Source organism: Elaeis guineensis, chromosome 7 (assembly GCF_000442705.2).
Source record: "Elaeis guineensis isolate ETL-2024a chromosome 7, EG11, whole genome shotgun sequence".
Lineage (NCBI taxonomy): Eukaryota > Viridiplantae > Streptophyta > Magnoliopsida > Arecales > Arecaceae > Elaeis > Elaeis guineensis.
This window is the reverse complement of record NC_025999.2, coordinates 102,976,808-103,002,337: the sequence shown is the minus strand read 5'-3', so window position 1 is coordinate 103,002,337 and position 25,530 is coordinate 102,976,808. Positions and strand designations below refer to the sequence as shown.

Here is a 25,530-nt window from a genome sequence, read left to right as displayed (position 1 = left end):
CGCCTCGACGGTCGGCGCCGCAGGAGCAGGTTTCTTCGGGGGGCGTGAAGGACCGGCCCCCAATGCTGGCCTCTTCCTCGTTGCGAACCGCCGAATCTCGACGTCTGTCGGCCGCATCCTTGGAGGTGTCCCTGCAATACCGACAAAAATGTTAAAGACCGAACCAAGAGTCGGATGAAAAGGAGACCGGGAAGTCGGACGATACCTAGTCGGGGGACCAAGCTTAAGCCGGCGTCATAGAGAGCCTGTTCGGTGACAAGCTCCCTCTGCTTCGGGACCGACATATCTTTCAATCGGTGGAAGTCCTCCCGGTTGTCCGCTTCCACCCGACTGTTGTCATTGGCTTCGGTTCGGGGCACGCCCCAGTGAGAAGGAAAGCCCCAGGAAGATGGAGAAGAAACAAAGAAAAACTGGTTCTTCCACCCATGAATGGACGATGGAAGATCAGTGATGAAGGCAAGACCCTTCCGGGGGTTGAAGAGCCACCACCCTCGGGTTTTAGGGTGGGGTCGGAGCACAAAGAATGCCCGGAAGAGTGAAATGCGAGGGTTGGTCGGCAAGAGCTGACACAACAGCGCGAAGAAAATGATGAGACGGACGGAGTTCGACGCCAGTTGCGCCGGACAGAGTCCGTAATAATCTAATAGATTCCGGACGAACTCCGGAATCGGAAGCCGAAGACCCGCGCGAAGGTCTTCGACATACAGCGCCAGATCGTCGGGCGGAGGGCTGTTAACCCGACCGCCGGCTCCTGGAGCGGAGAGCCGAAACTGCTCCGGGATGCGATATTGCTCCTGAAGCCGATCGACATTCGGCCCCGAAAGCGAGGAGGCCTCATCTTCCGGAGCCGATCGGGAGTCGTCGGTCGGGTTCCCCGACCGAGCTCTCTGAGTCGGATTCCTGGGCATTGCACCGGAACCGAATGAAGAAGAAGAAGGAGGAGAAAAAGAGAAGAAGAGGAAGAAGAAGAAGATGGGGAAGGTGGACCACGAACCAGATGAACTCCTTCGGAAGCAAGAAAACTCTGCCCGCGACGACTGAGAAATCGCCCGGACAGAGTTTCCCCAGCAAAATGGCAAGTGTGGGGTCATGGGTCGAGAGGTCCTATATATATAGGGCCGACTGACGGTCGAGATGCTTCTGCGCCGACCGAAGGCCCACAGATGCACGACGCGTGGCGCCCGCCGGTTGGCGGAGTATTCGGCGCGCCCCGTCCCGGGACGGCCGCACCGCCCACATTAAATGCCGGAGGGGGGACGCCGGCCAACCACCTCGACACGCGGCACGCGGGGGCGCGGTTCCGCATTTATGCGCCCGCGCCGATTCGCGTTCCCGATGGGACGCCTGACAGCGGCCCACACTCCCGCGATCGGCGTCGAATATCCGGCCGTCTGACGCCGTATCATCCGGCGCCCGATCTTCTGACACCGACGCAACGTCTGACGACGACAAGACGCGACGTCTGACACCTGACGCCGACGTGACTTCGGATACCGACTAGACGTCCAAATCGCTTGGCATTTATGAGGCGTCTGACATCAGATCAGCCGGTGGTACGGTCGGATCTATGCATACGACAAATCCACTCCCAGTCGTCCAGGATTGCTGCCCGAATGAAAACGTCGGCCAGCTCACCATCCGACTTAGGAGTGGAGGGGGGCAACTGTTGGGGGATACCCACCGACCGACCGACCGACGGCCCGACCGACCGACCGGCGGCCCGACCGACCTCTGCCCCGACCGGCCGACGGCCGTACCGACCGATTGACGGTCGGAGCGACCGACTGACGGACGCCACTACCGGCCATTCAACGGTCCGTCCCCGACTGGGAATATGTCGGGCCTATCTTTCCCGACCGACTGAATCCAGAGGTCTGATGGCCGACTCACATGAAACTCGCCGACCGACGGAGGAACCCGACGCCACTCTGCTGGCCACCGACCTAGGGTCGGCCGACTCCTCCAATCGCCGTACAGCCGACAGACCTTGTCAGTTCTGACAGCGGCATGCGGCACGGCTACCTAGGGACATTGTCCCGCCGAAGGCATTGTCAACCCTGGTGATTTGACAGCCGCACGGCGACGTGACATTTTCACGGCGACTCTGACAGTCCGCAGTGAGTTGACAGTTCCTCACTTGTCCGCGCCATTAATGACGGCGCCATACCATGCTCCACTATATAAACCGGGGAAGGCAACAGTGCAGGGGGATCGATCCGCTCCGTCTCTCTCAAAAACGCAGGCTCGCTCCTCTCTCCCTCTCTCTCTCTCGATCGAGCTCTCCGTCTACATTTCACTGTTGCCCAGCCACCTCTCTGACTTGACCGTCGGAGGGTCCCTGACCGGAGCCGCCTCCGGTTAGAGTGGACTTCTCGTTTTTGCAGGTGCACGCTTCCCGGCGATCGGACGACGAGGCGATTGGCCGCAACACATGGTATACGATATATTTTAGCTTTGTGATTATATTACTGCCATCCACTTTGTGCTCACCATTTTTTTTCATTTCTAAATAATACAAAATTTGTAAATTGTAGTTAGAAGTGTAAATTTTCATCTTAAAATTATGATTATCGATTTTGTACTTTAACCAACGACTTTCATAAGTACTCCTTGCTTTACTATCCATCCATATATCCATCTATGCATGTAGATATATACGTACATACATACATAGTTGTATGTATGTATGTATGCATTATACAGACACAAAACAAATAAATATAGGAATATCATGGCACATTAATTAGGTGGCTCACGATTGCTTAGTTCATGAAACCGTAGAGGAAGACATACATGATACACCCGACTCCAGCTTCTATCAAAGGACTCTTTTCTCCATAAATAATTATTTATGAATCGAAGGAATAACATCCAATTACAATTGACTGACTGCAAATTATGACACAACTAACAACACCATTGTAGTATATTTAGAGGGAAGGCAATGTAACAAAGGCTCCGACAATTCTTGTTGAAATCAGTCAGTGGACAATATAGGTAACAAGCAAGGCCACAAGCATCAACACGTAAGCAATGCCCTGATCAATCGCCGTGCCTGCATTTGAAGAGTAGTAAAAATAACAACTAGCATTTAGATATCATAAATAAATATAAAGCCTTAATCTTAACTGACCAATATTCTAATACCTCAAAAGTCAAAAAATAGTGCACGTAGATGGAGAAACTTAAAACTCACCATCAATTTTTCTAGCATTTCCTGGATGCGAGGGTACTGTGGATTCACCAAGGCATGGATGCAAAAGAGTCGCAAGCAAGATGTATGCAAGGAGGAGAAGTTGCACCTTGATGAAGCCCATTAGTGTCTAAGATAGGGGAAGAGGTTAACAATCCGGAGCAGTGGCGTTTGTTTTGAATTGGAGGAAGAAGACTGTGGCGTTTAACAAGGCACGGAGAGAAGATGAGATGACTGGCCCTAGGTGGTGTGCCTCACTCTATTTATAGGACAAGATGCTCGCTCTCCACTCCGACATCAAGTAGCAAATAATGGTCCAAGTCTGGAGCTTTGCAAGATTATCGATCCGGCCACTTGCTTGATAGAACTTAGACCAGTGATGTGCTTGACCTAAGGGTGGTCTTGACCGGCCGGCTGAATGGTGTTTGATCGATCTTTCCAGCATCTTCTGCCTTGGATTTGTCCAAGACGTGAACCCCACGGCCGGGAAAGGGGAGCCGAGTAACTTGAAATTGGATCAATATGGGCTGAGCTTGAATACTGGTTATAGGGGCCCATATTGGAGTGTTTTTTTTTTTTTTTGGGGTTTTGGGTTTGGGTTGTGTATGTGGGGGGGGGGGGGGGTTGTTGTGGGGGTGAAATACCACTAATAACCTAAAGCAATCGAGGTGTGGCAGATGACTTCGAAGGAACTTCTTCAGATTTTAGAGAGAGAAGTGAGCTAGTAAGTATATGATACACTGATGTGGTGCTGCTGATTCGTAATTGTAGTGACAAAGATTGGTATGTGCTTGGTGCAATAATCAATCTAAGAAAAATAAAACCTCACTATTGGTCTCTCACGCATAAGTGGTTCATATATAATTTAGCCGATTCGACCTTACTTTAAAACTAGGTTTGCCCATGGCTAAAACTCAAGACCCGAATTTGTCCCAAGTGTTGCGGGTATGGATGGATTTGTAGCCACGTAATACACCAGTAAACCTCCATTATAGGCAGGAAATACCACTAGCATATCTAATCTTTTAAGGAATGACGCAATAAAAACTCATGACAATCAAAATATATCAGTAATGATTAATTTCTTTTAAAAAAAGGCGCAAATTCATGATTTGAGGTGCAGTCTGGCGAGCGGCCATGTCAGAATATTGTCTGAGCCTGGGTTAGCCCAAATCCTTCGCCTCGATCGGGTTCCAAACATAAGCCAAAATCTTAATTTGCTTTTGGCCCCCCCTACACATCCTCGTTTTTAAATGGTGATTCATACACATGATGGTGAGCTTTCTTACACCGCTTCGCTTTGCTGGGCCCGGGTGAGAGAGAGGCAAGCCTCGTACGGGGCCAAGAAGAAAGATGCGGAATAGAGAAACAGCCATAAACAAGGGGAGAGACATAATTTTAGGGGGAGAGAGATCCATCCATGCAGTCCAAGAGGATAAAGTGTATCAATGGACAAGATAGGTCGCGAGAAATGCCATGATTGCACGCCCATAAGCTATCCCTAGAAGGATGGCCTAGCCTACATCCAAAAAAACATTTAAATGTGAGAAAGGAATAGAACAGGGAGCACCAAAAAGATTGTTATAAATGTAAAGTCGACAAGAAAACCAAAAAAAAGAATGCCCACCGTGGTGGATATGATGGAGCTTTGGCAGCACAATGGATGAAGGAGCATTACAAGCAAGATGCTAGCTAGATCTAGATTAAATGATGAAGATCTTATATTGATGATCCGAACATTTAGATATAATATATTATTTTAAAATTAATTATATATAAAAAATTATATAATTTGTACATCAAATGGTCAAAAAATTAAAAAAAATTAAATAATATGAAATCACATATTTTTTTTTTTCCAATCACTTGATCATATATTGTAAATTTTTAAATCATATAATTTTTTATATATAAACAGTTTAGATATAATAGATCACGCACAATGGCTCACTGTTTTGGTCAGATCCAATTCAGATGTTCACCAGTGGCATTCGCAGGGTCCAAGTCTTGGACGTAGCGATCCGGCGTAGGTCTCACGGTTTGGCGAGCACACCTACCGTCCGGCCCGTCCCCGTCGCTCCCATTCTTGAGAGAAATTACCAGTTGGCTGAGTGGTGTATTAGATTTCGAAATCGGTTGGCATTATTATATTACCATATTGACTGCTTCAGGAGACACAAAAAGGTTTCAAAAAATAAAAGCCGAGGGTGTAAATCGGGAAACTGGCGTTGTTCGAATCTGGACATTTGCGGCAGGCTCTTGGTCCACTCTCCGCAGCCACGGTCAGAGGCTGGAAGTTGTTGAGCAGTGATGATGATGAATACATGGATTACCACGTTTACGTTCAAACATTTGTATTCGGCCGGCAAGCAAGCGTGGGAAGGACGAGCGAACTTGTCATATACGAATTTAGACCCAGTCAAACTAATGAATCTTAACGAAGACCACGAAGATGAGACTGGGGAAGGAAATGCTAAACCTATAAGTAGCTATTGGAATGAAAAATATAGTAGTTTATTAATGCCCTCGGCACAATGCAGTTGATCTGAAAACAGAAAAAGAAGAACCACTTTCGACAATGCTTAGATACCAAACGAACCACTTGCTTGGCCAATAAAATTGAAGGAATGATAAGTAACAAGGAGTTGCGTATCCAACCTAAATTGAGCCGGTAGATCACACCTGATACTCAATCTTACCCCTGACCATAAGTGATCAATCCATCTTATCCCAATCCAATTGACCCGAGCCCGATCCAGATGCAACTGCACAACCTGAAGGCAAAACACAATGTATATGCCAAGAAAACCTAAATTGGACATGTGCACTAAAATTTAATCTAGTTTAACTGGAATATAAGATCAAGCTAGACCTAATTATTATGATCACATCTTTGACATCCATTCCCCCACTCTTTTAGCCTAAGTGCATATCATGAAGAAGATTCCATCTTACATGGCTGTGCACCTAACTAAAAACACACTCCTTTATAGCCTCCACCATCCTCTTTGGGACCACTTAACTCAGTTTAAAATAGCACCCTCATAAATCTCCACCCTCATATAGCCCTTATACCATAACTCCCTCAAATATTATCGTTTTGTACTCTTTTTTACACTAAGGATATGTTTGGTTGGTGAAAATTAGGTCCTAAAATGGCAATGGAAATATATGACTCCCATTCTAATTGTTTGATCGGAGAAAATCTCATTATCATTCTGATTTCTTAAAAGAATAAAAATTGCTCCAATCCCTCAAAATTCAATCCGGACTCTTCTATTCCAATTTCAATTATGAAATAAATGCATAGAAAAATATGATCATTCTATTTCCATTCTAATCTATTTTGATTTTAATTTCAGTCATAAACCAAATGCACCCCAAATCCAAATCTTACAAAAGGATGAAGGCAGCATACCATCCATGATCTTAACAACATTTTCATGAAATGCATCGAACGAAATTCGATATAGTATTTTTCACCCTTATATCCCTTCCTAATAATTAAAGATTTTTTTAGATAACTAGGCCGAAAATCTTATTGGATTTGTGGATTAGGACAGTACAATCAGTAAAATCATAGGATTAACTGCACTAGACTTATATGATAAACCTAAGAGTAGCTTTGCAGTGGACTAGCCCAATTCTCATAGAAAGGAAACCAAACTTGCTGCCTGGACTAGACTTATATTCATAAATATTCAATAATAGCTTCAGAGTGGGCCAGCTCAAATCTTATAGGATGGAGAAAAAAAAAAATTTGCTAACTGGGCTGAATCCAGATTCATAAATATCCAAAAATAGCTTTAAAGTGGGCCAAGCAAAATCCCATAGAAGGAAAAAAAGGCCTGCTAGGCTAGATCTTTGTGAATATAGACCTAACCGAAATCCTATAGAAGAAAAAAAAAACTAAAAAAAATAATTATTTTGACACTAAAAAATTTGAAAAGATACTTTATGAAAATATAATAACAATTGAACAATACAATTATTGCACCCAACTTAAAATGTTGCTGTTTAAAGGTTGCATTTAAAACTGAGAAAATGTCTCCATGTCATTTTTTTTTAACACTCCCCATGCAACTTGCACTTTCTTTAGGAGGCTGAATCATGTGAATCTAACGAAGAAACGAATATATTGCCTGAGCAACTTGAAATTTCTGGACAAAGAGGAACAAACCTATGACGCAGCTTCAAAAATAGGGCATCTTCTCTGCATCAAAAAATAGAGAAGTTCTGGAATGCATCAAGACTTGTCTCAAATGATGCGCCAAGATTAAGAGTGTCACCACCGTTCATCTGCCTAGAGCAAGTTGCCACGTGTTCCAGTGTAGCCAAGGACTCAGGCTGTGCAGTTTTGGAAAAATAAACATAAATCATATTAGCTGTCTTCAATTGCTGAAACTGGAGTTGAACAATAAGCAGAAGAAAATATTTGAAAACATTATCAATACCCAGTAGATATCCACCCTCCCAAAATCACTGTTGCGTAAAGCTTCTATTTGAGGCTCTGAACTTGTTTTCAATTCTTTATTAGCATTATCCTGGGCGTTGGGCTGCAAGCCTGCCGCAAGTTCTGGAATTGCGTCACTCTTTGTTTGGATCTGCAGATTAGTCACAGGTTCTTGATAAACATGCTCTGCTGATGCATGCCCCACCTGAGTGCCTAGCTGCAAAATTGCAGTTGATGAACAGGTTTTAATCTTTGCTCCACCACGAATAATAATAAAAATATTCTAAACAATTAAATAGTACAAGCTCCAGTTTGGAGAAGCAAGACAAATTACCACATCATTAACTCCCACTGAATTTGAACCTACGCATGTAGTCATAAGAGCATCTTTGGATGAAGCTGGATCATTATTGCTTGAACTGATCTTATGAAATGGAAATGCATGACATGTTTCTTCAGCATCCCAAATGGACGAATGGAGAACCTGTGTGGACTGATTTGTGGTTTGATGATGGGCAACAAGGGAAGCAATAGCAACATCAAATGAATCACAGGTAATTGGAATCTGCTGAAGACTTGAGTTCTTCTGTGCAGGCAATGGATGGCAAAAGTTGACATCTAAAGCTGGTGATGTTTCAGATAGAAGAGCTCCAATGCTTATGTTAGATAGATCATCAGCCCATGAAAGCACGTCACTTTTACCTAGATTATCCTTTTCCATAAAAACAAAAGAATAAGTTGAAGGCATAGTCCGTACAGATACAAAATGGCGAAGAAAATATTTGGTTAATAAATCAGAGGAGATTAGCTAAGTACCACCGCTTGAACTGATTTATCCAACACAAGGGCTTCACCAGGGACTTGGTTCAACGAATTATTGGTATCCACTGGCTCATTTTCCATGCTTGATACAGGACACTGAGGCGCTTTCATGTCAGTGATATTCATAGGCGGGATTTCTTTAGTCTGTAAATTGTCTTCGGAATGAAGAGGTGTCGGAAGTATCCCACCGGTTGTTGGCTCCGAATTGGAAAACCAGCCATATCTTGAAAAAGAATATCCAAGTAATGCCTTTTAGCTCAGTAGCTGATCGTAATCATGATTGAGAAGATTACACACACAACCAGCACAAATACATGACGTATACCTCAAACGGAAAATGGCAGGGTTACCGATGGAAGCATACACATCAGCTGCAGTGATATCAGAATCTTTTATTGTCCATCTTCTGTGACTGGCTAGAGTGTCTATCTGTGCATTGTATGGAAAGAGCATTAGCTCTCCTGATGAAGATTTTGAACTGCCCCACTTGACATTGAGGTGCTTCACCACTGATGATATTTTCTTTCGAGTTGTTAAAATCAGTTCCAGGTAAGGGTTATGTTGGCCCTGTGATATTATCAAGAATGCAGGTCATGTTATATAATAGGTGTAGTTTAGCCACAAGTAATTAATCACAATTATCATTTTACTCCCCGTAAAGCAGAGTCAAAACTGTCATTCATTACTATTCGGGTTTTGATCTCACCTGCTCCACTCCTTTCCGAGTCACTTCATCTATTGGAAACAGCTGCATCTTAAGCTTCTCACGGCATTGTAGACATTGTTTCGATACAAGTGTATAATTTCCAGGTCCTGTTTCCTGGAGGCTAGTTTGCATAACCTTGGTTTGCAGAGGGGATGGTTGTTCTGGAGAATTCTTTTTCCCTGTAAACAGAAGTAACTTAGAATTTCAAAAAAATGCAAAACAAAAAGAAAAAGAAAAGAAAACCAAGGTTCACAAACCAGCTTAGCAAGACTCCTCTATTGATGGTTTTAATTTTTAAGTTTACTTGGATACCAGAGAAACCAAAGCACTACATATGTGCAATATACTGTCAATCATATGCTTCCATGTTTAAGATATGATGTGAGTCCAGAGATAATTAATAAGATATTGTTGAGGTACTCAAAATGGGAGAACTTCAACAAATACCAACAAAATGATGCAGGTTAGTTTTTCAAAATTATGTAAGCTACAATACAACGCCATGAAATTACCTGTTGTTGTCCGCCTCTGCTTGGTAGTTTTTGTAGTAACAGATTTTGTGCAGCCAAGTCCGTTTTTTCTATGCGCCCGCACAGTTGTTTTACACTGTTTCCCACCAGTCTTCATGGTAACTCAGTCACCCTAGGATCACACCCTTCACGTGAATCCCACACCGGATCTTATCACTAAATTCTTTGTGATCAGCTATCAGCTATGAATCTGCATTGACATAACCTGCTACTAGTAAGTTCAGACAAAACTGCTGCTTAGATAATTCAGCATCTCTGGGTTATAAAGTCAGGTTCCTTCTATTAAAATAGTTAGAAACATAGATTTCAGCACTTATATGAAATAGCAAAATATTTATTATTCCCCAATCCAAACATATACGATATTATAACCAAAATGTTACCTGACAATGGTCGAAAGTCACCAAGAATCAGTTCATCTATTTCAGTAAAACACTATCCAATAATCAGTAGGGTTGATGTTTTATCTGAATAGTCATGCTTAAGATTGGATACATGCAGAATGTGACAATGTTTATGTATCACATAAACATGGGTCCAAGCACATATCTATGTATGAACATTTGACATCTACATGCCATAATTAGATACTATATCAGTCACCACATACATCCATACAAGATCAATGTTTTCTGGCCAAAGATGCTTGCTTCAAATCAGTAGACTCAAAGTTTTACAAGTCCTGTCAATCAGCTGAGGACTAAACCCAGAGAAGATTAACAGACAAATGTGATAATTTAGAAATGCAATAAAATTAATGCCAGAAGATCTTGAATCTGATCCTCAAACTAAACTATCTAGTACAATTTTGTAAAAAAATCTAATTTCTACTCATGGATAGTAGATTTTAGCAAGAAATAACTAATTCCACAATCAATTACTGGTTTTCAGCAGGATCACCTATCTAGCGTGAATTTGCATCTACATCCAGAAGAACAATTAAATAGTTACTATGAAAACCACTACTCTGCTGTAATAATTTAAATACGCTGTCCTGACTTTAGTTCAGTCAACAAAAGAGAATCCTTTTTTTTCTCTGAAACAAAAAAAATGAAACAGAAAGATATAAATAGATGGAATAGGATTGATTCAATAAGGTAGAATTCAACCTCTAACCAAATTCTAATTCCAAAACTATTATGGAACTACATCACAAGATGGATTTAATTTATTCTAGCCATCATTGTATTCAACATCAATAAAATTATTAAAAAAAAATTGTATTGAACTTAAGTAGACAGGAGAATCCCCCTTAGAAGATATCATCTCTAATTATAAAGTTCTCCAAGGATAAGGCAGTCAACCTAGGTTATTGAGTTCAACAGCGACTTCTTAAACACATGAAACAATCACTACTTAGATTACAAAATTTGGAGCTTATGGGAATCTCATATCATCAAAAACCTATTCCATTACAAAATTTAATTCTAATGATCAAGGACTTTCATTATTCAACTTAGGAACAGAATAACATCTCTTATGAGGGGAACATTAGAAGACTACTATATAATATCTGACTCACAGGATGAGCCTTGCTGTCAAGCAATCTCTTTAAAAGTATCATATTTTGCTTTAACTGCAAAGCCGAATTTTGAACTCCAATATAGTGGTTCAAACAACTTCAAAGAAAATGATCAGAATCAGAAATTATGCTGTACCTAACTATGTTAAATAGCATAAGTTTGATGGGTTTCAGCCTATCATTTTTGCCCTAATGAAAAGATAATAAGTTCACATGCCAGATCTCTATTTGTTGTTATTATATCCATGGAAATAATTACAAAATATGCAAAAGTGATGAACAGTGATTAACCAAGCTAGGAAAAAATGGAAGTGATCACTCACAATATTTACATTCTCCACCTTACCATCTTCATGATATGGAATCTGGTCAATTCATTTCCATGCTAATTATGCCAAGATCATCTCTCTCTCCCCTATGCACATGCATGCATGCACAAGCAAACATATCAATATACATGTCTCCTATCCAAGGTTTAAAAATTGACAATACCATGGCATGCATCATGGTACATATTGTGTCCTATCATCCAGTTTCGACAAACCATGAGTAGATATGAGCACGTATACATGTTTGGTACACCCCCACACCACAATATTTCAAACCATGCTCCAAGAGTTGCAAAAACTAACCCAAGCCAAAAACCTCACTAGATCTAACCCTTTGGCCAGGTTTGGGTCAAAGATTTTCTAGTTCAAGTTAAGCATATCTCTCTGTTTTTTTTTTTTTTTTTTTTTGACCGAAACTCTAAATGGCTTCAATAAGGGTCACAGCTTTGACATAATTCATGAGGATAGACTTCTATTTGGGTCGAGCTAGTTTGTTTCTGGTCATGCAATGTCCTTGGAATAAAGACTTTGAGAGCAGTTAGTCTATTTATAATATTGTCTACTTCATCTTGATTCTAAAGCTGCTAAGAGTTGCAATGATTGGATCGAACAAGTCGGGTTGGATTGATTTTGGTATGGGCCATGCTAGGTATAATAGATTATGGGTCAAGTCAGGTCAGCTCCTTCTGGTCAACTTACCAATGGTTATGGGTCAAAGGATCCTAACACGAAATCTGGTCTGATTGAGTATAAATCAAGGTTTCATGAGTTTATTCTCTTAAGTGACTAAACTAGGCCCAACACAACCTATTGCCTACCATATAAATTATCTATTATTAATTATCTTTTTGCCCGAAGAGCTACCAACAAAGGCACAATTTATCCGAGCTATTAAGATACTTCAATTAAATGAAATGACCTATCATAAATGACATAACAATAGTATCTGTTTGGCTTTAGTATTTTTAAACTATTTGTATATAATGGTTGGAGGATTAATATTAAAATTATTTGATGTCAATAATGGAAATATAATAGAGAATTCTTATTTCATTATAATAAAATCCCATAGTATCTCATAATATATGCACCGCATGTTAACAAAGATAGAAAGGGAATGAAGGAGAATTTGTGAAAGCGAGGTTCTAAGCTTCTGCCAAAACCAATCTATTTTGGCAGAAATAGATCCATTTTACTATCCAACTCAAGTTCATTTTTATCCAAGTCAATATTGTTCATTTTTTTCCTTTTTCATATAGTTTAGTTTTTCCTCAAAAGGAGGTCAGTTGGTAATTTGGGTTACTTGGACGCAAGGAAATGTTTACCCATTGACAAACATCAGAATTTTTTTTAAAAAAATGCATTCAACCTTAATGCAGTTGTACGCCAGAAGTGTAGAAAAGATTAGTTTTAGGGCATGTTGGGAAACTTCCCATTGGATCTAATTAAGAAGTGAGATTCTGGAGAAAAAACAGGCGCCAAGAGAGCCAAATGGGATCCTTGTGCCTGATTCCTATAGTATTATTAAAAAAAAAATCTTGTGTGAGATTTTTTTGATCCCATCGGAATCATGCCTTATGACCCCCACGACAACCCTCTCATGTTCTCCCCAAAGCCTTCTCTTTCTTCTCCAGGCTTCCTGACCAATCCTATTAGATCCCATGGGATTCCTCTCAAGTAGGCCCTTGAAGGGAATTTTGTCCTTGCTTTCCATACCAATTAAGTGAACAAATTCAGGTACATAGATTGTGGTTCTCATTCACTAGGGCATTTTCCAAGATTGGTGCATAGATTGGTTCTCAAACACTAAGGCATTTTCCAAGACACTATTAGCTTTCTTTATAGTTTCAATTTCTTTAATCCTTCTAAACTTCACCTTCTTTTTGAGGGGAATAGAAGAAGACTACTATATACTATCTGACTCCCAAGATGAGCCTTGCTGTTAAGCAATCTCTTTAAAAGTATCATATTTCGCTTCAATTGCAAAGCTGAATTTTGAACTCCAATATAGTGGTTCGAACAACTTTAAAGAAAATCATTAGAATCAGAAATTATTCTATAGCTAAACCATGATAAATAGCATAAGTTTGATGGGTTTCAACTTGTCATTTTTGCCCTGATGGAAAAATAATAATTTCACATGCCAAATCTCTATTTGTTGCAGCAAGGCTCCAGGCCAAGGAGTAGCCATGATTGGCGCTCGTTCGAGGTGGAGCTCAGAGGTCGACGAAGGCCCGAGGACGGTGGAGCTTCCAAGCCCTAAAACAAAAATTCGATAATCGAAGATTCTCCAGTGGAAGACCCTCGGATGCTTAAGTTAACCAGAGCTTTGGGAACAGTGAGAGAGAATGAGCAAGAGAGTACATTTTTGGCTCTCAAAAGAACTTACCCAAGGATCCTTTGTGTCTCTCTCTTATAGAAGGGAAAAAGTACGTTATCTTGATGACCGATAACTGCCGCAGAGAGTTATGATCCACGATATTATCATGGATAGTGGGTAATAAGTGACGTTAACTTACATGCCACATTTTATTGTAACCGTCTGAAATTTAAGGGAGGTGGCATCAGCTCACATTTTCCATATAACAGTTTTACACCTTCAAACTTCGGGAGTCGTTGGCTTGGATCTGACCATGGGGTTGGCATGAGCCCGACGAATTCGTCAAATAGAGACTGAGGACAATGTCTGAAGATGAAGACCGAGGATAAAAACCGAGGTGGAGTGATCCCACAACACTTGCGCCCTATTTTCAAACTCAAAATGACTGCTTCAAATGTAGTGGTCCTCATATTCCATCCCGTCATCATAAGCTTGTCCACTTCCTCTTCAATTATTCGTTATCGCTCCAGGGCAAGGCTTCTTTTTTCTGTCGGACTAGGATTGGTCAATGCTCTAGGTTCACATTGAGCTTGTGCATGTCCGATGTTGATCAGGGAAAAATATCCTCATTAGCTCGTAGAAATGCCGTTGGTCAATCCTTATAGTCGAACATCAACTGAGAACCGATCCAAATGGTTCAGTTCGAACCATCTAAGGGATCATAACGAGTTGTTCAGCAGGCTCTCCTTAAGATTTCTCCAATTATTCTCTATGGTCCTCGATCGACAAGGCTTTCATTGACCGTTTCTTTTTGATGGTTGCAAGGAAACATTACCGAACGAGCATCTGATCTCCTCGAATTTCTCCCATCCCATTTCACGTTGGAAATCTGACCAATAAGTGGTATGTAGAAACAATTGCTCGAAGCATGTTCAGCCCGAGTCATCGAAGGATTGCATTGCAGGTTGAAGGTATGTGGACAATGAGAAAAATAAGCTAAATGATCCTTTACCGAGGCTCTACTCCAGCGATCACTAGTAGAGTGATCTCCCCTTCAACGGCTACAGAATCTCTCGAGGATCCGACTGAGGGAGTGTTGACACTCCTTAGCCGATCAGTTGGCAACCTCATTCGTTAAAAGGCATCATAAAATAACACATCTGTCGAATTTTCATTATCAACCAAGATTTTTTTTGCATCATAATAAGCTATCATCATTGATATAACAACAGCATCATCATGAAGAGTTTGACCTCCTCGAACATCATCATCAAAAAAAAATTATTCCCTCGATCCTCTGCTTCTTCGATCCTTTAGCTCAGTCTTGTACCCCCCCTATCGCCTCCGAGGTCCAAAATCATGATGATAACACCAGCCGTTGGTCGATTGTTGTGATTCTCCTCATCGGACTGATGCCAAGGCGGCTCTTCGGAAGCTCGATCCTGTCGCTCTCGAACATATTTGCCAAGATAGCCTCTTCGAATTAAGACTTCAATTTCATCCTTCAATTGGAGCCAGTCCTCAATGTCATGGCCATGATCTCGATGAAAGCAGTGGTACTTCCACTTGTTCGACTTCATCAACGAAGGCCGGTGAAGGTATCTTTGGCCTTCGATTTTCACAAAAATTTGGACTTGAGAGGCGGTCAGAGGAGCATTGTTGTTAAAATGTCAAGCCAGACTCCTCGATCAAGAGGCTTTCGTAGGTCAGGAGGACTCTCCTTTAGCTTGAATCGTGCGCGAGTCCTCCCACCCGCACTTTTTGTTGGGAGTTCTTCCTCTCTCAGCTTGCTTACATGCAGTAGGGCTTCTTCTACTTGTGCATACTTCCGAGCCCATGCTAAGAGATCAGCACAGTCCCTCGAAAATGTCTTATCGAGGGGAAGATGAGGCGCTTGTTGCGGAGTCCTCGCTTCAACACCATCACTACAAATTCATCGAAATTATGCACCTCCAACGTATTCACATTGAAACGCATCATGTAGCCGCACAGAGATTCTCCCTCTTCTTGATGGATCGAGAAAAGACTGTCTGAGTTCTTAGATTGAGCTCAGTTGTTATCAAAGTGGGCAACAAAAAGTCTTCCAAGTTACTCAAAAGAACAGATAGACTCCAGTTAAAGTTCGAAGTATGATACTCGCATCACCCTCTTCAAAGTAGCCGGAAAGGCAAGGCAAAGGAAAGCATCTGAGGCAATCTAGAGCATCATAAAGGCCTTGTAGCCCTTCAAATAGTCTAGAGGATTGGCAGATCCATCATTTGATTCTACCTGCAGCATCTTGAACCAATCCAATATCGATTCCTATAGAATGGAGCAAGAGAAAGGCGATCGTGAGTTGAAGCTAAGGCCATCGTCATACCACTGGCTTTCCATCTGAACTTCATCCAGACGGCATTCAATCTCCCAGACCTTTTGTTCGAGGTCTTCCTCCCTACGAGATTTTTCAAGACGTGGAGAGTAGCCTAGCGTTGAATCACTGCCGGAGGAGGCCAAAAAGCACCAATGTCGTTCCTTATGCCTAGAACCGTAGTGGGATGGTGATCGTCGTTCGATGGGGGTGGAGGGATGTGCGCTCTGGAGGGCATTTTTGGGAACCTAAGAGTGGGCCTGATGGCTATGGCGAGAGGGCACCACCTGAGGAATAGGTTGCTGAGGTTGTCCCTACTCCATGGGTTGTTGAAGCTGCTGTACGGCATTGATTAACATCTAAACTTATTGGATAAAGGCATCAAATTGCTGTGGGTCCGCCATCGCTAGTGGTTGCATGGGTCCTTGAGGAGCAACGCCTGCACGACACCACTCAAACTTCGCTGGGATGATTGTCGGTAGGAAGCGGCGATATTATTGCACACTCTAGTTCTTGCCATGACTCTCTCTCAATTGTTGGGTCAAATATCCTTCCTCTAGCGCCAAATTGTTGCCACAAGGCTTCAGACTGAGGAATAGCTGTGGTCGGCACTCGTCTGAGGTGCAGCTCGAAGGTCGACGGAGGTTCGAGGATGACAGAGCTTCCAAGCCTTGAAATAGAAGTTTGGTCATAGGAGATTCTCCGATGGAGAACCCTCCAATGCTTAAATTAGCCAGAGCTTTAAGAATAGTGAGAGAAAATTAGCAAGGGAGTACTTTTTTTGGCTCTCAAAAGAACTTACCCAAGGGTCCTCTTTATCTCTCTTTTATAAAAGGAAAAAAGTACGTTATGTTGATAACCAGTAACTACCACAGAGAGTTATGGTCTACGATGTTATCATGGATAGCAGACAATAAGTGGCACTAACTTATGTGCCACGTTTCATCGTAACCGTCCGGAATTTAAAAGAGGTGGCATGGGTCCACATTTTTCATGTAACGGTTTTACACCTTCGGGCTTTAGGAGTCATCGGCTTGGATTCGACCACAGAGTCGGCATGAGCCCGATGAACTTGTCGAATAGGAACCAAGGACAATGTCTAAAGGCGAAGATCGAGAATAAAAGCTGAGGTGGAGCGATCCCACAACACTATTTATTGTTATTACTTATTATATCCATGGGTATAATTACAAAATATGCAAAAGTAATGAACAATGTTTAACCAAGCTAGGAAAAAACAAAAGTGATTACTCATAATATTTACATTCTCCACTTTACCATCTTCATGATATGGAATCTAGTCAATTCATTTCCACGCTAGTTATGCCAATATCATCTCTCTCTCTCTCTCCTATACACATGCCTACATGCACAAGCAAACATCAATATACCTGTCTCCTATCCAAGGTTTGAAAATTGACAATACCATGGTCTGTATTATGGCAAATATTGTGTCCTATCATCTAGTATCAACAAACCATGAGTAGATATGAGCATGTATACATGTTTGGTACGCCCCCATACCACGATATTGCAAACCATGCTCAAGAGTCGCAAAGACTAACCCAAGCCAAAAAACTCATCAGACCTGAACCTTTGGCTAGGTTTGGGTCAAAGATTTTCTAGTTCAAGTCAAGCATACCTCTTTTTTTTTCTGACCCAAACTTTATATGGATTCAATAAGGGTCACAACTTTGACACAATTTGTGAGGATAAACTTCTATTTGGGTCAAGTTAGTTTGTTTCCGGTCATGTCATATCATTGGAATAAGGACTTTAAGAGCAGTTAGTCTATTTATAATACTGTCTACTTGATCTTGGTATTGAGGTTGGTAAGAGTTGCAATGATTGGATCAACCAAGTCAGGTTGGGTTGATTTTGGTTTTGGGTCAAGTAAGTCAGGTCAGCTCCTTGTGGTCAACTTTCTGATGGTTATGGGTCAAAGGATCCTAACATGATATCTGATCTGATTGAGTATAGATCAAGGTTTCATGAGTTTATTCTCTTGAGTTGACTAAACTAGGCCCAACACAACCCATTGCCAACCATATAAATTATCTATTATTAATCACCTTTTCGCCTGAAGAGCTACCAACAAAGGCACAATTTATCTGAGCTATTAAGATGCTTCAATTAAATAAAATGACCTATCATAAATGACATTACAATAGTATCTGCTTGGTTTTAGTATTTTTAAGCGATTTGTATATGATGGTTGGAGGATTAATATTTAAATTATTTGATGTCAATAATGGAAATATAGTAGAGAATTCTTATTTCATTATAATAAGATCCCATAGTATCTCATAATATATGCACTGCATGTTAATAGAGATAGAAAGGGAATGAAAGAGAATTTGTGAAAGCGAGGTTCTAAGCTTCGGCCAAAACCAATCTATTTTGGCAGAAATAGATCCATGTTGGTAAAGAATGATCCTGAAGTAATCAAAATTGTCAGTTCTGCCAATTTGGGTTTTGATTAAGATTGACTAAAACAACTTTTTCCTTGTTTAATCAGTTTAACAAGCAAATATTTTTATATTCAAATATTACTCAGATTTACTAAGTTCAGTTATCTTAGCTAAGTTCTATTATTAGTTTATTTTGGTTGGTTAGATGCAATTTAATCCACGAAGGTGTCAATACATTTATGTGATGTGCTTTTATGTTTTACACAACTGCAACATGAAAAGATGCATGTGTCAGTTTGCTTTGAAAATGAGTCATTTTAGAAGGTAGGGATCTTTTATTATTTCTGAGAATTTTAGGAACTGTCTGTGCCACCTCAATGTCCTTCATTTTCTTCTAATTATTGGAAGCATAGTGAATAAGTATAATAATTAATTCTTTACTCTTTTGTACTTGTTATGTTAGCTGAAATAGTATTTAGTATTGATATTCAATACATTAGTATATTTCTTTGGCATGCTTAATGATTAGGCTTCAATAAGTTCTTGGCATAAAGCTACCTGAGCTACATAAATTATAATTTTGGATAACTCGAAACACAATAACATTATGTAAATTGATTTCTTAGTTTTTCTTCTTTTATATATTTTTACATTTTTCTTGTTCCACTGAGACTTCAAAACCCAGAAAAAAACTACCGAAGCTACCACAATTGCCCAAACTAAAACTACGTCTAGGGGACCAAAATCGAGTGTAAAAGCCTTGAGTCTGTTATTCTGGTCATCTATGAAAAATAATTATTTTGCATGCCCTCAAATCAAGAGAAATGATGAGATATATCCAGGTGGACCAAAACTTTCTATTTGCCCCACCTATGTCCTTGATCGGTAATTATCCACTATCCCTTGTCTATTACACTCGTAACCAATTGTTAGGATTCCTATTTTTACATAGCAACTGGCTGAGGATCCAATGGGAAACTAGATAGATTGACCAATAATACTAATCCACCCTAGTGTACCATATCATTTATTCCCAAATCAAATCACCATGCCATTAATTTGATCTTGTGAATGTGGTCATAGATTTTTCCCCACATGCCCTTTATGGGAAAGAACCCATTTCATGCCAAAACTAGACAATTTTTATAACCCCTTAAAACCACTTTGATTCATCCAAGACTGCATTGGCCATCAATTCCCACACTCTTGCCTTGATAAGTAATATTACTTGGACATACGGCACACATGTCAAATATCCAAGTATGTCTAACTTCATATCTTATAAAAGAAGGGCATGGGGACATGCATGTATCTTATATATGTATAACTTCATATTGATGTTTACATACAATGAATAATGAGATAAAACTATGCTCTTTCATTCAAAAATTTGATAAAATGGTTGCTAATAGTTATGTTAGACTTAATAACTTCAACATAGAAATAGCAAAGGTAGACCATAGACATGTACTGATGATGGCATCATAATTAAATGGTATTAATGAGCAAAAGATATCCCAAGTGTCCAAGTGTCTAACACATCAAAAAAAATCGGTATCTAGATAACATTGTCGATACCTCCACAGCTCCACCTTGACTTTGCTAACAACCTTTTCAGTCCCTGGCTCCCTCCAAACAACAATCCCAAGACACTATGCAAAATTGGCCTTCCGAATCAATCTCTCTTCTGGCAAAAAAAAAAAAAGACTCTCTAAAGCCACACAAGGTAAAATAAATATTCATTTACTAATATTGTGTTATAATATTGGTATGCCTTCTTTTTCCCTCTCATATGAGACCTTCCTATCATGTTATATTTATATTTCTAGTTACACTCCTTGCACTACCATATGTTTATATTGTGCTTAATGTGTAGTTTCCCTTCTTATTATGACCATTAAAGGAAATTGGACATTAATAGCATGAAACATCTATGTAGGTTAGATCACCTACTTCAAAGTCTCACCATGCACTCATGCCACTCTAAATTCAAAAATTGAGAGTTGGATCAAATCTGAATAAGAAAGGTCAAACTTTAATTGGATAAGAGGGAAATCTAATATTTCCACATGGAAGTATTCTACGATAAACCCAACTACTGCTATTCATTTGCTTCCAAATACCCTCCAATCAATCAAATCAATAGAGATGATTTAGCAACCAGGATATCTCACCTAAAAGGGCAGCCACTCAGCTGGTCAGAAGCTTTTTGTTGCTCCTTTGTCTGCATAGTGTGAGTACAACAATAGCAACAGGAGAGCTCCACATTAGCTGAACGACTTTTTCAAATGAGCTATCTGGATTATGCAGGCATTATTCTTGGATCAAATGAAAGGGAACAAGTTTCATGCATAAATTCGAAATGTTTGGGGCTATCATACTTGCCGTCCTGAAACCTAGTTGACCAGATTGTCAGAGAAGAAGCTAGATATTGATAGAAAACATGGTAGGCAGCATGTGTAGATTTTAAAATTTTGAAAACATGCAGCGAAAAATAAATCGGATTAAATCCTTTAACCCCACATGCAAGATACCAAATCTAAACCTACCCAAGCCCAGAAGAAAGCACATATAATTAATCTGAAATTTAAGAAAAATATAAGATCATATCTCACTACCTTTGCGCGGGTAGAAATTCACCACTTCAAATGATCTCGGATTCGTAAAAGATGGAGCTGCACACGTGTCCGGCCTCTACGGATATCCACCGGGATCAACCTCGAACTTTTCTTCTCGTAGAAGATTCTCCTTCTCAAGAAGAACCTTGGCCTTGAGGACTCTGATCAACTCTTTTGATCTTAACTGAGAAATCAATTCCTTGATCTACAGCCTTCTTCTTCTTCTCCTCGATCCTTGATCTCTAAGTCACCAAAATTCCTTCTAGGCATGTGGAAGAGAGAACACCCAATCTTTAGGCATGGAAAGGAAGAATATGAGAGAGAGGAGGTGTGGAGATGGAGAGAGGAAAGATTTTCTTGATGAAAAATCAATTATTAAAAAATCCTAGAAACCTCCCTTTAAATAGACATAAGCCCTGACACATATTAGGAATCCTGTCATCTTCAAAAGGTAGATCCTTATCTCATAAGAATCCTCTACCTTTTAAATATAATTTATGTCAAATAAAATCAGATATAAAAAGTAATTAATCAGCCCTTTTAAGCATGTACAATAACCATCTATGGAATACATATCAGGTGGTTGGGACGCCAACTCTTAGCGCCCCATAAAGGGATCTCCAGCCATAAGAGATGGAGCATGGACCCCACCCTCTCCATGCCATGACACATAAGAGGGGGTGGGCCCCTCTAGGATATGGCGCTCAATAATTTTCAAAAAAAAATTACGCCACCTATTCTTTCATCTATTCCACATGCATACTTAGAGATAATTAGAAAATATAGAAGAGATAATGTTAGGATAATTATGCCAACTAATTGACTTAATTAAATTCTCTTGGACTTATAATTAAGAGCCCAATTAAATCCAAATGAATTTAGGTTAGGTTCAAGACTATGAACTTGATCAAATCAAAGTCCCGAAAAGAATTAGGTTTAACCATATGCTAGCATAATTCTCATAAACCTAATAGAGTTTCCAATAAACCTTAACCCAATTGGAACTTCATAAGCCCAATTGGCAAATTCGAGATTAAATCCCTTAATGTGTGACCCCATAGGTTCCATTCTATCTGGTAGTGAGATATATTGTTATCTCTATCACAATATCATCGAAACTCTTTTCGATGAATTGAAACATTTTCAATTCTACCCTTCAAGGACCATCGATCATCAAGATGATGTCCGATGAGTCTCACAATCCATCAGTGACACCTAACAGTATGTAGTGACGATCCAGTAAAATGAAAATACAAATCCTTAGGTACAGTTATCGTATGATTTAGTTCTTCTATCGTGAATCCCAACTTGATGGAGGTCATGGAGAACTCGTCAAACTCCATCATCAGTCTTATGTAAAATTGGCTCGACTCGAGTTCATTTATGAATCCTATGAAAATTCTTTTCCAGTCTTCATACTTGCTTTGGCCAAAGACTTTCTGAATTCAATCTCGCAAATCACATAGAACTTCTCCTTTTCTACCAAGATCGATAAATTCTATCTAAGTGCATCCTACTCCAAACAACGAACCTGGACCTACTGAAGCCAACATACACAGCAAGGATCCGAATGGCTAGAGACCAAGAGAACGTATAGTCAAACTCAGTAGCCTCGCTGCGAATAGCCAATATCACCGCAAGTCAAAGGACCACTCATACCACTGCAGCATCGAGAAGCCTACTGACGAGTGAGTAAACATCTATGTGATTCTCGTATTGCTCACGCTCAGTGCAAGTTGTTCTCTAACAACCACCTGCACCTTCATCCCAGTGTCTCTACACTGCAGACTCAAGACTCATCTGTCCACAAGGGAGGTGAACCGTACACCGATCTCAAATGGATTGATCACTATCCTCCGTGATGATCCCTTGATCAAGAGCATTTAGAAATTAACCACTAATTAATATATGTCTCAAATTTTTAACTCTTTAAAAATATATAAAAATCATCTTTGTTAACTTCTAGGACAAATCATGGGCACATAAGCATGATTGGAAAGAAAACAATCTTTATTTATAATAAAAGTATTACAAGTACAAATTTAGATTCTGGAAATATATAATATGTCAGCCAACAATTGACTTCTAAGGCACAAATCCAACATATATGAATGTAAAAAAACCCATCATGATAGAGGATGAATAGATGCTAGAGTTAAGAATAGATAGTAGGTTATGATAGCAATAGACTAATCGAGAACATGGGGGTTTAATGAGAGATACACGTTCAATTGCTTGGTTTTTGCTTCAAAACCTAAACAGATGTCCATCAAACCTAACAGAAATCCATTCGAGCTAGGGTTTCGCAACCTTGAGATTCAATGACAGGCCATAAGCAATAAAAATTCATGGCCTTTGTTGCTTATCTATCATGGATGTGCAAACATCCCAAAATCAGCTTCCTTTCACCTCCATCTTGATGTCGTCAAGAAGCGTGGATCAAACCCATGCTTCAACAAATAACGATCTTTTGGACTCCTGATCTTGAGCCACGCGAAAGCCATCAACAATTTCAAAAGAAAAAGATTTAAACGCAGCAGCACCACACAAAATATAAAGCACAGGTTACGAAATCATCTCCCGAAAGTTGTCATCTTTTAACAATCCGAACAATCAAAAGATAGTAAAAGTCCAACATTTCAAGCTTAAAAAAAAAAAAAACACTTTCAAACAATTAATATATTCAAAGAAAGCATTGGCAATCACCGACAAGAACCCTAATTCAAATCTCAGCATGGAAAAGATAAAAAAAAGTGCAACTTCTGCTGTCATCCGCCAATTTTTCGTACAAAGAACCCTAAATTCAACAAAAAGATCGATTCCTCACCTTGAAATCCCAAGGAAAGAGATATAGCTGTCACGGCCTCGTCCGGGCGAAGCTTAGGGTTTGCTTCGAGGAGCGAAAGACGACAGTGAAAGAAGAACAAGATCGGAGCCCATGATGGAAGGATTCTTGCAAAGAAAAGAGGATATTGTTTTGGGACTCGGATCCTCTCTCTCTCTCTCTCTCTCTCTCTCTCCGCTTTCTGGGATTCGAAGGGCGGATACTAGACTTACCGCCTTTTCCCCCCGGAACCCAGCATTTTAAAACGAACTACATACAGTGTACCTTCGGGATACGAAGAACCCCTGGTTTAAGCGGTCCAAATGGAATTAAAGCAGCCAGGTGGAGCCATCGGATGATCGGAGTTGACGGCCGGGCGCTTCGTCCGCATAGGAACAACGTGATGCGCTAACTATCATCCATCGATGCCCGATGTCCGCATAGGAACAACGTAACACTGTGTATCTAAGCGTGGAGGGTGGCTGTTTGCATATTTGGCGCGAAAGAAGTATTGACCTTCCGCGAATCCACCGTTGGATCATCCACTGGCCGCTTTGAGAGCTGTACAGATGGGCTGATGATAGAGTTCAGAGCATATTGAGAGCTGTGCAGTGGGTCAACGATGGATTCGTGCGAAAGAAGAATGATACAACCCCTATCCAGTATCCAATTCTCTCTTCTTATATTTTCTCTCTTTCGAGCAATTATATCTTGGTGTACCATGCTAATGGGATTTTATCACACGGCCAGACGCGCTATGTGCAAGCATGGTGCATCTAATGGGATTTTGCCACATTGCTGGACATGCTATTTGAAGAGCATAGAAAGAAAAAATTATTGATTAGAACAATTCTGTCGTATGCATTTTGAAGAGAAAGTGAATTATCGTCTTCCTCCTCCTCTTTGGGACAAATCTCCCCTACCCCGACACCTCACTTGCTCTCCATCCTGTCTCCCTCCTCCCTTTCTCCTCCTTCTCCCCTTCCACTTCCAACCTCTTTACAGCCTACTATGGTTTTGTCTTCATCAAGTCCAAGCTTCACTCTACCTTGGTTTTCACATCTTTGGTACCGTTTGTGATGGCCAATCATGAAACATGCCCACCTCACCCTCTATCGTCCTGCCAACTGCTACGTTGTCCATCTCGATCTAGAGGCCCCCCTCATCGAGCACCAAGACCTCTGCAACGCCATCGCTCGCCACCCCATCTTCTCCACCATTAGCAATAATCACAAAAGCTGATTTTGTCACCTACTGCGCCATAGCCATCAATACCTTCCCTGCCGTCGCTGTCCTCTACAGAGAGGTTGGTGATTGGGACTAGCTTATTAATTTCAATGCCACCTATTATCCTCTCATCACGAGAAAATATTCACTGTAATAGTGATACCACGTCATCGTTGTAACAAGCCAATCATAAGTCGAGAATGAGTAAAATACACAAAAATAATATTG

The 25,530-nt window shown here is 40.6% G+C and overlaps 1 protein-coding gene across 5 annotated transcripts; it reads right to left on the bottom strand.

Moving 5' to 3' along the window:
• Nucleotides 1-4,258: 4,258 nt before the first annotated feature.
• Nucleotides 4,259-24,368, bottom strand: LOC105047904 (TSL-kinase interacting protein 1). Of its 5 annotated transcripts, none has more exons than XM_010927033.4 (9): nucleotides 24,079-24,368; nucleotides 9,687-9,894; nucleotides 9,175-9,353; nucleotides 8,794-9,035; nucleotides 8,463-8,691; nucleotides 7,981-8,358; nucleotides 7,648-7,863; nucleotides 7,374-7,540; nucleotides 4,259-4,712 (listed from the first exon to the last, which is right to left on the bottom strand). In XM_010927033.4, the coding sequence occupies exons 2-8, from the start codon at nucleotides 9,799-9,801 to the stop codon at nucleotides 7,412-7,414; spliced, it is 1,488 nt and encodes a 495-aa protein (XP_010925335.1). In that variant the 5' UTR covers nucleotides 9,802-9,894; nucleotides 24,079-24,368; the 3' UTR covers nucleotides 4,259-4,712; nucleotides 7,374-7,411. The 5 variants fall into 5 exon arrangements, with proteins under 5 accessions (XP_010925335.1, XP_019707227.1, XP_073116688.1 ...); XM_019851668.3 differs by lacking the exon at nucleotides 4,259-4,712 and adding an exon at nucleotides 20,212-20,320 and having other exon boundaries at nucleotides 7,135-7,540; XM_073260587.1 differs by lacking the exons at nucleotides 4,259-4,712; nucleotides 24,079-24,368 and adding exons at nucleotides 20,212-20,320; nucleotides 20,808-20,934 and having other exon boundaries at nucleotides 7,135-7,540.
• Between the last annotated feature and the right edge of the window lie 1,162 nt (nucleotides 24,369-25,530).